Genomic DNA, 13728 nt, shown 5'->3' with positions numbered 1-13728 from the left:
ATTTCTTTTTTTTTTAACCTTAATTGTTTTGCTTGTTTCTTGTAATTTTCATTTTCTTGTTATTTTTTGTTGTTGGTGGATTTTGTTGTGGTCGGTCTGAGCAGAATCACTGCTCTACAAAGCACCCCAAAATAAAGACTCATTCTGTGATCAAGATGAGGGGATTTTGAGCCTCGCATTGCTCAAATGGATCTGCTCAAACATGTTGGTAGCTAAGCCCAGAGCCATGAGGCCTGCTGCAGAGGAAGACTGGGACATACCAGTTGGTTCTGGACTGGTACCTTTAAAAAAAAAAAAAATCAGCTGGTCTCCAAACAAGAAGAAGCTAGCTAGCCCCTCAGCCCCCAAAATACTGTGTGGAAGACTGGGACATGATTCTGGCAAATACTTTTGCTGGACTGGACTGGTGCCTTTTTCCAAAATGGTGAAAGACAGTCGGAGCACACCGTCATTAGTCGTATTAATTAGGCCTTCCTCTTCTGATTAGTATTTTTTATTCATCTTAGATTTTCTATATTGAAGTAAATCAAATGTTGATCTCTGCCTGTGTTTTTATTATGAATGTCGAGAGCGGTGACAATATTAAATCATTGTTTTGGTACGATTTGAAATGAGCAATAGACATTCATTACAAAAATAAATCTGTCGGTTTTCATTGTAAACCTCAACATGTTCTGGCTCACGTAGACCGCATCGCCAACCTCCTCTCTTTCTCTACTAAAGCAGTACCAGCCAGATTACAGCGATCACCATCAGAACAACAGCCAGCACACAGATGCTAATAAACACTATATCACTGGGGTCGTGAGGCTCTGGGTCTGCCTCCTTCCCTCCCCCTCCCCCGGACCCCTCTGCTTGGCGTCGGGCCAGCTCGTTCATCCTCTGGTGCTCCTCGGCTGAGACGATGTGAATGGTGGCCATCTTGCGCTGGGCGTCGCACTGTACCTCGTACTCCTGGACGCTCCGCCCCTTCCCGTCGGAGAAGTCGATGTAGAGCGTGTTCACCAGCATGGTGATGTTACGCCGTGGCTGGTCAGATGAGAGGGGTTAGAGGTTAAGGGTCAGGGTCAGGGTTATACAGATGGACAGCAAACAGACATCATATGCTTGTGACCACTGCTATTTTGTCACATTCTCTAGTATCCTCAATTCCCTTCTACACTGTCCTATCGCTTCAATAAAATGGACAAATGAAGAAGAAAAAACAACCACAAAAATTCATGTCAAATGAACAGTTGTAAACAGCTTTAAACTGGCGTCATCATGCCAGTGGCTACCCACTAGGCACAGACGTCAATTCAACGTCTATTCCACGTTGGCTCAATGTAATTTTAAATCAAATGGAAACAATGTTGAATCAACCAGTGGGTAGTTAGTTACCTGGCCTGCAGTGCCACATTTTTCGAAGCGTGCCAGGATCTTATAGGTGGTAGGTGTCAGCTGGGAGGTACAGGAGCGATCCCCCAGAAAGATACTCTCACGGTTCAGCCCAGGCAGTGACTGCTGGGAGATATGAATGGTGAACTCTGTCCTCGTACAGCTGATGTTAACTGGTACCACTGGGAATGAGGTGGAGACATAACACACGCACGGACACACACGTTTGTATTTGCACTTGTCTCTTGAATTATTATTATTTTGTTTATTTTTTTAAACGGGATAGTTTGGATACGTTTCAGCAACCTTGCTTCAGTTCAGACACTCACCTCCTACATAGGAAGCAGAGAACCCTCTATAAGCTGAGTTCCTGTCTGTACTGAGGACCACCAGCATGTTGTTGTTCTTAGAGATCAGAGACCCGGGTTGTTCCGAGCCACACCATCGCCCTAGCAATGGGTCTTTCTCTCTGCTCCCATCATGCACAGCTACAGAGTCGTAGTCGCACTCGTCTGATAGGCTGTTCCTGTCCTCCAGCTCCATAGCGTTGAAGAATAGTTTGATGCGGTAGCCCCTGGCCAGGTTGATGGTCCAGTGACACTTGATGTTGTTGGGGTAGATGTTAGGGTAGTGGGGGCTGGTGAAGTTAGCACTTGGTGCAGACAGCACCTGCTGGCATTCACCTGTCAGACAGACATATGAGGCAAAACAGGGTTGTCTTAAGTAGGTCACACCGTAGCAAAAATGTAACTAAAGATGTGTTGTTACTGAATAGGTTCAGCTAGTACCTTTACCGTTTCAAAACATTTTCTCCCTACTGAACACAACCCTGGTGTCAGTGAATGTGCAGTGTAATCTCCCCATGGACCTCAGTATAGTACAGGACAGTTTAATCTCACCCCATGGACCTCAGTATAGTACAGGACAGTTTAATCTCACCCCATGGACCTCAGTATAGTACAGGACAGTTTAATCTCACCCCATGGACCTCAGAATAGTACAGGACAGTTTAATCTCACCCCATGGACCTCAGGATAGTACAGGACAGTTTCATCTCACCCCATGGACCTCAGTATAGTACAGGACAGTTTAATCTCACCCCATGGACCTCAGTATAGTACAGGACAGTTTAATCTCACCCCATGGACCTCAGGATAGTACAGGACAGTTTAATCTCACCCCATGGACCTCAGGATAGTACAGGACAGTTTAATCTCACCCCATGGACCTCAGTATAGTACAGGACAGTTTAATCTCACCCCATGGACCTCAGGATAGTACAGGACAGTTTAATCTCACCCCATGGACCTCAGAATAGTACAGGACAGTTTAATCTCACCCCATGGACCTCAGCATAGTACAGGACAGTTTAATCTCTCCCCATGGACCTCAGGATAGTACAGGACAGTTTAATCTCACCCCATTGACCTCAGGATAGTACAGGACAGTTTAATCTCACCCCATGGACCTCAGGATAGTACAGGACAGTTTAATCTCTCCCCATGGACCTCAGGATAGTACAGGACAGTTTAATCTCTCCCCATGGACCTCAGCATAGAACAGGACAGCCATGAGGGAGTGACCTAGTGGTCAGTACACCCGTAGTATATGTCCTCCACCGTCTTACCTACCTGAGTAGTAGTAAGCCTTGAACCCTCGTCCCCCGATGTTGAAGTCAGACTTGAACACCACCAGGAGCTGGTTGGAGGTAGTAACAATCTTAGGAGGCTTCTCCCCTCCACAGTAGTTCCCCAGGTGTCTGTGAGTGACGGTCGGGCCGTCGAAGAGAGCCACGAAGTCAAAATTACAGCCCTCGTTGTTCTCAAGCTGGAATGAATGAATGATATTTTATTTTGTCACGTCATATTTATGACCCATCCGGGATACTAAGACACTTACAGTATGTGTGTCCCAGTTGGCTCCATCAGGGATACTTAGAGACTTACAGTATGTGTGTCCCAGTTGGCTCCATCAGGGATACTTAGAGACTTACAGTATGTGCGTCCCAGTTGGCTCCATCAGGGATACTTAGAGACTTACAGTATGTGTGTCCCAGTTGGCTCCATCAGGGATACTTAGAGACTTACAGTATGTGTGTCCCAGTTGGCTCCATCAGGGATACTTAGAGACTTACAGTATGTGCGTCCCAGTTGGCTCCATCAGGGATACTTAGAGACTTACAGTATGTGTGTCCCAGTTGGCTCCATCAGGGATACTTAGAGACTTACAGTATGTGTGTCCCAGTTGGCTCCATCAGGGATACTTAGAGACTTACAGTATGTGTGTCCCAGTTGGCTCCATCAGGGATACTTAGAGACTTACAGTATGTGTGTCCCAGTTGGCTCCATCAGGGATACTTAGAGACTTACAGGATGTGCGGCCCAGTTGTCTCCTTATTCCCTATATAGTGCCCGGGCTCTGGTCAAAAGTAGGGAACTAATATAGATAAATGGGGTACCATTTGGGATGCATCGATTTCTCTTCACATGTTAGAGAACATACCTGGAAGTCAAGGAAGACCAGACTGACCACGCTGCGGTTGGACACATGGACCGTCCAGGAACAGTCGGCGTTGTTGCTGTACTGGGTATCTGGACTGTAGCCTGGGCTGGAGATGATGCCAGACAGACCGGTAAGGACCCCACCACACACATCTAGGGGAGAGGGGTGAAAGAGAGGAATAAGACACGGGTGGGTGACAAGGTTTTGCAGGATTTTGTTCCAGCCGAGCTCTGAAGTTAACACACCTGATCCAACTACTCAAGGTCTTGTTCCTTGTTGTGGGTTACTGTGAGGTTTGAGTGGCTGTATTCAGCAGAGGCATACGTGTATATTTAATGGCTTTGGTTATCCTGTGAGAGGAAGTGAAAGCTCACCTTTCCTGTAGCCCACGGAGAACCCTCTGTGAGCCACATGACGATCGGAGTGGAAAATGATCGACATAACATTCCAGGAGGAGGTGAACCGAGGAGGGGACACGTCGCCACAGAACGTCCCCAGTAGGTTCCCCTCATCCTCGGACACACCGTTATAGATCTTGACGTAGTCGTAGGAGCAGGCAGCGTGATACTCCAACTCAAAGTGGCGGAAGGTGAGCAGGACAGAGGACCCCTCGGCCACTACAATCAGCCACACACACTCGATGTTGTACGGGTACAGACCTGGGTAGTTGGGGCTGGAGATGTTGCCGGAAGAGGCGGAGAGGATCCCGCCACATTTCACCCCTTGGGAATAGAAGTTGGAGGAATAGAAGTTATAGTTTTATAAAGGATTCACAAACGGTTTTGTAAAAGGTTTGTAAGTAGTTTACTGGTAAGTATTAGTTTATAATTTACACATCGGTAATAACAGTTACTTACAACACACATATAAGTGAGTGTTGTGTAACTGAATTTGCTGAGGCAAATATGATAGAAATATACAATGCAAAAAGCTCACCTTTCTTAGAGACAGCCTTGCCAACAACCAACAGTAAATAAAGGACTATATCCATCCTTACAGTCATGTTGTTATCGTTGTTGTCAGACTTCCAATAGGATTACAAAGCAATGGCAACACAAATAGAAAAACAAGAGCAAAGTCCTGTCACCACAGCTCTGGGTCGATGGCAGAGGTGGTAGTAAGTGTAATAGGACCTTAAACGAGGAACCCGATAGGTTGGGCCCCCCCCCCTGGCCTTGCCTCCTACTCTACATGTTAATGACCGATATCGAGTGAGCAAGCGGCGAGGGTGGCTTGTCAGGACACTGTATGGAAAGATGGATAAATTAGTAATGATGGTGTCACACACTCACACTGGACACCATGCAGCTGCTATGGAGTTTAGAAAGGAGACATTAGGGAAGAGCGACAGTATCAGGATGGAGGAACCTTCATCCCTTGATCACAAAACCAAATGGGCTCATTTTAGAGAGAGAGAGAGAGAGAGAGAAGAGGGTTCACTGAGGGAGAGATGGGGGTTCACTGAGGGAGGGAGAGCGAGAGAGATGGGTGTTTATTGAGGGAGGGAGAGCGAGAGAGATGGGTGTTCACTGAGGGAGGGAGAGCGAGAGAGATGGGGGTTCACTGAGGGAGGGAGAGCGAGAGAGATGGGTGTTCACTGAGGGAGGGAGAGCGAGAGAGATGGGGGGTTCACTGAGGGAGGGAGAGCGAGAGAGATGGGGGTTCACTGAGGGAGGGAGAGCGAGAGAGATGGGGGTTCACTGAGGGAGGGAGAGCGAGAGAGATGGGTGTTCACTGAGGGAGGGAGAGCGAGAGAGATGGGTGTTCACTGAGGGAGGGAGAGCGAGAGAGATGGGTGTTCACTGAGGGAGGGAGAGCGAGAGAGATGGGTGTTCACTGAGGGAGGGAGAGCGAGAGAGATGGGGGTTCACTGAGGGAGGGAGAGCGAGAGAGATGGGGGGTTCACTGAGGGAGGGAGAGCGAGAGAGATGGGTGTTCACTGAGGGAGGGAGAGCGAGAGAGATGGGTGTTCACTGAGGGAGGGAGAGCGAGAGAGATGGGTGTTCACTGAGGGATGGAGAGCGAGAGAGATGGGTGTTCACTGAGGGAGGGAGAGCGAGAGAGATGGGTGTTCACTGAGGGAGGGAGAGCGAGAGAGATGGGTGTTCACTGAGGGAGGGAGAGCGAGAGAGATGGGTGTTCACTGAGGGAGGGAGAGCGAGAGAGATGGGTGTTCACTGAGGGAGGGAGAGCGAGAGAGATGGGTGTTCACTGAGGGAGGGAGAGCGAGAGAGATGGGTGTTCACTGAGGGAGGGAGAGCGAGAGAGATGGGGGGTTCACTGAGGGAGGGAGAGCGAGAGAGATGGGTGTTCACTGAGGGAGGGAGAGCGAGAGAGATGGGGGGTTCACTGAGGGAGGGAGAGCGAGAGAGATGGGGGTTCACTGAGGGAGGGAGAGCGAGAGAGATGGGGGGTTCACTGAGGGAGGGAGAGCGAGAGAGATGGGGGTTCACTGAGGGAGGGAGAGCGAGAGAGATGGGGGTTCACTGAGGGAGGGAGAGCGAGAGAGATGGGGGTTCACTGAGGGAGGGAGACTGTCCCAGATCTTGTTGGAGCGCTGATGAAGGTCATTGAGTATCTGGACACTGGGCACACATTCACTTGGATTATGTAGCCTTAAACAGGGCTGGCCCCTCTCCTGGAGAGCGCTACTGTGTGTGCAGGCTTTTGTTCTAACCCTACTGTTGAGCAGGTCCTCATGATAGAGAGCGAGAGAGGGAGATCTAAGCCTGCTTGTGGTCAGTGTGAGTTTAAAAATACAAAGAGACTGCACACAGTGCTTCAGTATCAGTCTGACTCATCTGTCTTCTGTTGCTTCAATGGCCGATTCAATACATCCGATTAATGGGTGTTCACTTGACTAAATTGCTGTGGTTTGTGACCTATGCTAGAGTGAAATAGGATATTATTTAGGAAAAGTGCAATGGTGACAATATATTTGGCTGCAATTGTATATGGTATTTTGAAAGATATTGATATGCAGTGCCTTCAGAAAGTATTCACACACCTTCACTTTTTCCACATTTTGTTGTGTTACAAGCTGAATTTAAAATTGATTACATTGAGATTTTTGTTTCACTGGCCTACACACAATACCCATTAATGTCAAAGTGGAATTATGTTTTTAGAAATTGTTACACATTAATTACAAATGAAAAGCTGAAATGTCTTAGGTCAATAAGTATTCAACCCCTTTATGGCAACCCATAAGTTCCCGAGTAAAAATGTGCTTAAGTCACATAATAAATTGAAATAAATAGTGTTTAACATGATTTTTGAATGACTACCTCATCTATGTAACCCACACATACAATTATCTGTAAGGTCCCTCATTCGAGCAATGCATTTCAAACACAGATTCAACCACAAAGACTACGGAGATTTTCCAATGCCTCGCAAAGAAGGGCACCTATTGGTAGATGGGTAAAAAATATAAAAGCTTACATTGAATATCCCTTTGAGCATTCTGAAGTTATTGATTACACTTTGGATGGTGTATCAATACACCCAGTCACTACAAAGATACAGGTGTCCTTCCTAACTCAGTTGCTGGAGAGAAAGAAAACTGCTCAGGGATTTCACCATGAGGCCAATGGTGACTTTTAAAACAGTTACAGAGTTTAATGGCTGTGATAGAAAACTGAGGATGGATCAACAACATTGTAGTTAACTCCACAATACTAACCTAAATGAGAGTGAAAAGAAGGAAGCCTGTACAGAATGAAAAATATTCTAAAGCATGCTGTTTGCGAAAAGGTACTAAAGTGAAACTGCTAAAAATGTGGCAAAGAAATGAACTTTTTGTGGATAATAAGTCAGGATGTGTGAATACTTTCTGAAGGCACTGTAGGCAATGTTCCCTCTAATTTGATCATTGTGGAAATTCTGTGCAATTTCCAGCGCATGTTTACTGTGAACACTGAGGCTGTACCCGCTTTAAGTTACAGTTTTAACAGTGGCCATGTAAGTTACTGTGGCTATTTGATCATAATGTAGGCCTACCAGAGTGACCTACCATCAAAATCAATGGAAAAAATGCATCCCATAACATTTTAACATGTCCCCTGTAGCTCAGTTGGTAGAGCATGGCGCTTGCAACGCCAGGGTTGTGGGTTCGTTTCCCACGGGGGGCCAGTATGAAAATGTATGCACTCACTAACTGTAAGTCGCTCTGGATAAGAGCGTCTGCTAAATGACTAAAATGTAAATGTAAATGTAAGTGAATAAAAGCATGTGTTGCCGCAATTCCACAAACGATCTACTAGATGGCGATGTTGCTCTGCATTGAGAATCACCATGAAAGTCCACTCCGGAAATGTAAGGAGTCAAGCTGTTTGATGATTGGTTTGTGTCTGAGCCCTGAACTGAACTGAAATAAATAAGAACGAGATTAAAATCGCTCGTGTTTTCCTCAGTCACAACCGTTCCTGGAACCAAAATATATACAAGCCTCCGGTTTCCAAGAAAGTTGGATTACGATTTTGCAGACAGATTCAGAACATAATTTGCATAATTTTCTGAAAGTGGAAGGCTTTGTATATTACAACCGGGGAAATGTGTTTCAGTGAGATATGTTGTTTAGAGCAATGAAATAACTCTATGACCGATAAACACCTTTCAATTAACAGCAAATCAGCCAAGTTTACAGTGGAAAGGTCCTTGTGGATAATAATAATAAGCCATTTAGCAGACACTTTTATCCAAAGCGACTTACAGTCACGTGTGCATACATGTTTACGTATGGGTGGTCCCGGGGATCGAACCCACTACCCTGGCGTTACAAGCGCCACGCTCTACCAATTGAGCTACAGAGGACCTGGATACCTCAGGCTGATAACCTATTGGATTCTCCATTTTCTGAGAGGATGTTTAGAACACTTAAAAGCTGTTATGAACTCAGAAATATTAAAAGCACTAAAATGGATTCAGGATATTTTTCTATTCTGGTGTTGACTTATAGTCTATAGATCATACTCTTGGAGAAAATGGTAGCGCGCGCCTCACAAAATTCCACGGTTTTGTTCTATCCCAACAGTAAAAATACATGATTCAAGCGTTTCATAAGCTGAACAGTTGAATCAGATGACTAGTGCTGGAGTAGAAAAAAAAGTGCAACCTTGCGGGGGGCCCCGAGGATTGGAGTTGTGAAACCATACTTGTGTTGCCTAGACGTGTTATATCTCATTCAAAATGTCCATTCAGATGTTGTGTGCTTCTCTGCTAGCATCTGAATGCTGCTACCACTTCTCTATGTATTGCCATTATTTAACCAGTTAAGTCATTGAGGTTGTTCTCTTTGACAATAACAACCCTCGAAAATCTCTTTGAGCTGCATGTTTATTCTCCATCTGAAGGCTGCTCCACGGCCTTGTGTATTACCTCTGAAGGCTGCTCCATAGCCTTGTGTATTACCTCTGAAGGCTGCTCCACGGCCTTGTGTATTACCTCTGAAGGCTGCTCCACGGCCTTGTGTATTACCTCTGAAGGCTGCTCCACGGCCTTGTGTATTACCTCTGAAGGCTGCTCCACGGCCTTGTGTATTACCTCTGAAGGCTGCTCCATGGCCTTGTGTATTACCTCTGAAGGCTGCTCCACGGCCTTGTGTATTACCTCTGAAGGCTGCTCCACGGCCTTGTGTATTACTTCTGAAGGCTGCTCCATAGCCTTGTGTATTACCTCTGAAGGCTGCTCCACGGCCTTGTGTATTACCTCTGAAGGCTGCTCCATAGCCTTGTGTATTACCTCTGAAGGCTGCTCCACGGCCTTGTGTATTACCTCTGAAGGCTGCTCCACGGCCTTGTGTATTACCTCTGAAGGCTGCTCCATAGCCTTGTGTATTACCTCTGAAGGCTGCTCCACGGCCTTGTGTATTACCTCTGAAGGCTGCTCCATAGCCTTGTGTATTACCTCTGAAGGCTGCTCCATAGCCTTGTGTATTACCTCTGAAGGCTGCTCCATGGCCTTGTGTATTACCTCTGAAGGCTGCTCCATGGCCTTGTGTATTACCTCTGAAGGCTGCTCCACGGCCTTGTGTATTACCTCTGAAGGCTGCTCCACGGCCTTGTGTATTACCTCTGAAGGCTGCTCCACGGCCTTGTGTATTACCTCTGAAGGCTGCTCCATAGCCTTGTGTATTACCTCTGAAGGCTGCTCCATGGCCTTGTGTATTACCTCTGAAGGCTGCTCCACGGCCTTGTGTATTACCTCTGAAGGCTGCTCCACGGCCTTGTGTATTACCTCTGAAGGCTGCTCCACGGCCTTGTGTATTACCTCTGAAGGCTGCTCCACGGCCTTGTGTATTACCTCTGAAGGCTGCTCCACGGCCTTGTGTATTACCTCTGAAGGCTGCTCCATAGCCTTGTGTATTACCTCTGAAGGCTGCTCCACGGCCTTGTGTATTACCGTTAATTAACCAAGTAGGTTGATCTCTTCAACCCTATCCCCTGAAACTCTCAGGCTGCACGTTCATTCAGACATTGTACTAAAGACTGGACCGTCACCTTGTGTTCCCAACAAGAAGATCACTTACAGTCAGTCTCTTTCTCAGTGGTATAAAGTACTTATGTAAAAATACTTTCAAGTACTACTTAAGTCGTTTTTTTTGGGGGTATCTGTACTTTACTTTTTTACTATTTATATTTGTGATTACTTTGACGTTTACTCCACTACATTCCTAAAAAATATATGTACTTTTTACTCCCATACATTTCCCCTGACACCAAAAAGTACTTGCTACATTTCGAATGCTCAGGCAGGACAGAATAATGGTCAAATTCACTCACATATCAATATAACGCGTTGTCATCCCTACTGCCTCTGATCGGGCGGACTTACTAAGCACAAATACTGTGTTTGTAAATTATGTATGAGTATTGGAGTGTGCCCTTGGCTGTCCATAATAAAAACTAAAAAAGGACACTTTATTTATCATTTACTTCAACTTTTACTAAAGTATGACAATTGAGTACTTTTTCCACCACTGCTCTTTCTTTACTCCTGTTATTAAAGGTGGGTCTATAACGGTTCTCTCTCTCTCCCTCAAGGACTACCGTGAATAAACATCCGCCATTTGAGATCGTCCTTATACAACTGTTCATTGCGTAGAGGACATGAGTTATCATCATGGCCCATAGCTACACAATGAAATCCTCCCTCCACTGACACCGAAAGCAATAACGGGAAGATGTGTAGGCTGAGGGACGTTAGAGAGAGAGGAATGCATTAAACTGTGTGGGCTGAGTGATGAAGGATAAAGAGCCTCTGTGACCCTCTTGACCTTGCAGGATGTGGTTCTCTATAGGTGGCCATTTTGTTTTTGCTAGTTGCTACTGTAGCGGCTTGTTTGGTGTTCTGCATTACAATGAGGAGTCTTACTTTCTGAAGATCACACAGCGGCTTAGTGGAAAGACATAATAACAAGATGAGAAGGAAACTGATACAGCACAAATGGATGCGGCGGAATGAGAGAGATGGCAATTATCTTTTGAACACAGACATTAGCCTAGCGTAGGAAGTCCCATAAAAAATAAATGCAGCATGTTTTCTTCCCCCCACACACTGTCAGTCTAAGAAGAAGCTATTGCTGCCACGCAGTGCAATAATCTTAGCTATTCTTTCAGGTGAAATGTCACTGAAAAACAACCCCTGTCTCTGTCTGTTTGTCTATCTATTTAAAGGGAAATTCCACCCCAAAACTATCTTTTGGATAGTTTTTGGAGTAATGAAACGAATACCAAAAGATTGTTTTTGGGGTGGTGTTTTCCTTTAAGCATTGGCAGCACTGATGTAATGAATGATTCAGCGAGCGATGTGACGTGGCAGGCTGCAGTGTAAATAGCCTAGAACACATGACAGGAGGGGTGACAGAGGAGATGTAGAGGCACCGACACAGACAGATAGAAATCACAGTACTATTATAGCCCTCGGAAAAGACACTTAATTAAGCTGTTTTACCACTCTCTGTCGATGTGTTTGTGTGTGTGTGTGTGTGTGTGTGTGTGTGTGTGTGTGTGTGTGTGTGTGTGTGTGTGTGTGTGATGGTTAGCCTGGTTGTTTGGTACTTTCTGTGTCCATGCATACAAAGACCTTTGAAATGTTTGAGTCCTTCTTGAATGTGATTTGTGGATTCAAATTAAGTATTTATATATATGTGTTCCCGTGCCCGTGTGTGTGTGTGTGTGTCAAGACTCTTCTTTAAGCTGTGCTACCAGCCTTTACCATCTAACCACTAGCGGCCAAGTCATAATGATGGACCCACCTAATCAGCAGATTGCTCCGGCTATGATCTCACATGAATATTCACACAACTAATAAAAAATAAAAAAAAACAGAATAGAAAGATGAAAATAAAAGCTTTGGTGATTATGATAATATTCACCCTGATGAGTCAATCCACTCAAGATGGTTGCGTCTGAAATGCTACCCTAGACCCTATATAGTGCACTACTTCTGAACAGAGACCATAGGGGTCAGGTAAAAAGTAGTGAACTATTTTTTTATTTAACTAGGCAAGTCAGTTAAGAACAAATTCTTATTTACAACGACGGCCTACACCGGCCAAACCTATGGGACTCCCAATCACGGACGGTTGTGATACAGCCTGGAATCGAACCAGGGGGTCTGTAGTGACGCCTGCAAGCACTGAAACGCAGTGCCTTAGACCGCTGCGCCACTCGGGAGCACATATATACATAGAGGATAGGGTGCCATTTCAGACGTAGTATATGAACAAACAAAACAAATATAAAAAAACGAAACCTGCTGTCAGATAATTGATCTGAATGACCTCCATCGGATACAGTAGAGATTCTGTAGAATTCTCCTACTCACCACCGCTACTAGAACTGGTCAGTTATCTGTGGCCGTTTCGTTATCCGTGGTACGTTGGTTGTTCACCAGCTTGATAATGTACATGGTTCTCCACATGGGTGTGATATAGTCTGTGCCAAAATTAATAGTCACAGGAAGTTGCTATAGTCCTCCATATGTCTTAAGGCCTGTGAATCCTTTTCAACGTGACCAGATTTGTGTTCTGCCGTTTCCTCTTCTCCTACTCCCCACTGTGATAGCTACCCACTACCCAACCACAGAAATCAATGCGATGACATTACATCAACGTGGAAAACGGATTGGATTTGCAAAAATTAATCAATGTAAGGACATTTTGTATTTTTGTACCAAACTTTTAACCTATATCCAGTGACCTGGTGAAATGTTTTGTTGCTATAACGGCTCTTAGTGAGACACCTGGATAAAGGAGGGATAAATGGATAGGTCACCAAGGGATAAAGGAGGGATAAATGGATAGGTCACCAAGAGATAAAGGAGGGATAAATGGATAGGTCACCAAGAGATAACGGAGGGATAAATGGATAGGTCACCAAGAGATAAAGGAGGGATAAATGGATAGGTCACCAAGAGATAACGGCGGGATAAATGGATAGGTCACCAAGAGATAACGGAGGGATAAATGGATAGGTCACCAAGAGATAAAGGAGGGATACATGGATAGGTCGCCAAGAGATAAAGGAGGGATAAATGGATAGGTCACCAAGAGATAAAGGAGGGGATAAATGGATAGGTCACCAAGAGATAAAGGAGGGATAAATGGATAGGTCACCAAGAGATAAGCTATAGGGATAAATGGATAGGTCACCAAGAGATAAAGGAGGGATAAATGGATAGGTCACCAAGAGATAAGGGAGGGATAAATGGATAGGTCACCAAGAGATAACGGAGGGATAAATGGATAGGTCACCAAGAGATAAAGGAGGAATACATGGATAGGTCACCAAGAGATAACGGAGGGATAAATGGATAGGTCACCAAGAGATAAAGGAGGGATAAATG

At 45.3% G+C, this 13728-nt stretch overlaps 1 protein-coding gene across 1 annotated transcript; it reads right to left on the bottom strand.

The window, feature by feature from the left end:
• Positions 1-263: 263 nt before the first annotated feature.
• Positions 264-5317, bottom strand: cdcp2 (CUB domain containing protein 2). Its single transcript, XM_041842428.2, has 7 exons — positions 4816-5317; positions 4254-4601; positions 3880-4031; positions 3009-3204; positions 1707-2060; positions 1381-1559; positions 264-1029 (listed from the first exon to the last, which is right to left on the bottom strand). Exons 1-7 carry the CDS (start codon positions 4880-4882, stop codon positions 718-720), a joined length of 1608 nt encoding a protein of 535 aa, XP_041698362.2. The 5' UTR covers positions 4883-5317; the 3' UTR covers positions 264-717.
• Positions 5318-13728: the final 8411 nt, after the last annotated feature.

This window comes from Coregonus clupeaformis, chromosome 21 (assembly GCF_020615455.1).
Source record: "Coregonus clupeaformis isolate EN_2021a chromosome 21, ASM2061545v1, whole genome shotgun sequence".
In the NCBI taxonomy this organism is placed as follows: Eukaryota; Metazoa; Chordata; class Actinopteri; order Salmoniformes; family Salmonidae; genus Coregonus; species Coregonus clupeaformis.
The sequence above is the reverse complement of the archived record's forward strand: the minus strand, read 5'-3'. Positions and strand labels throughout refer to the sequence as shown.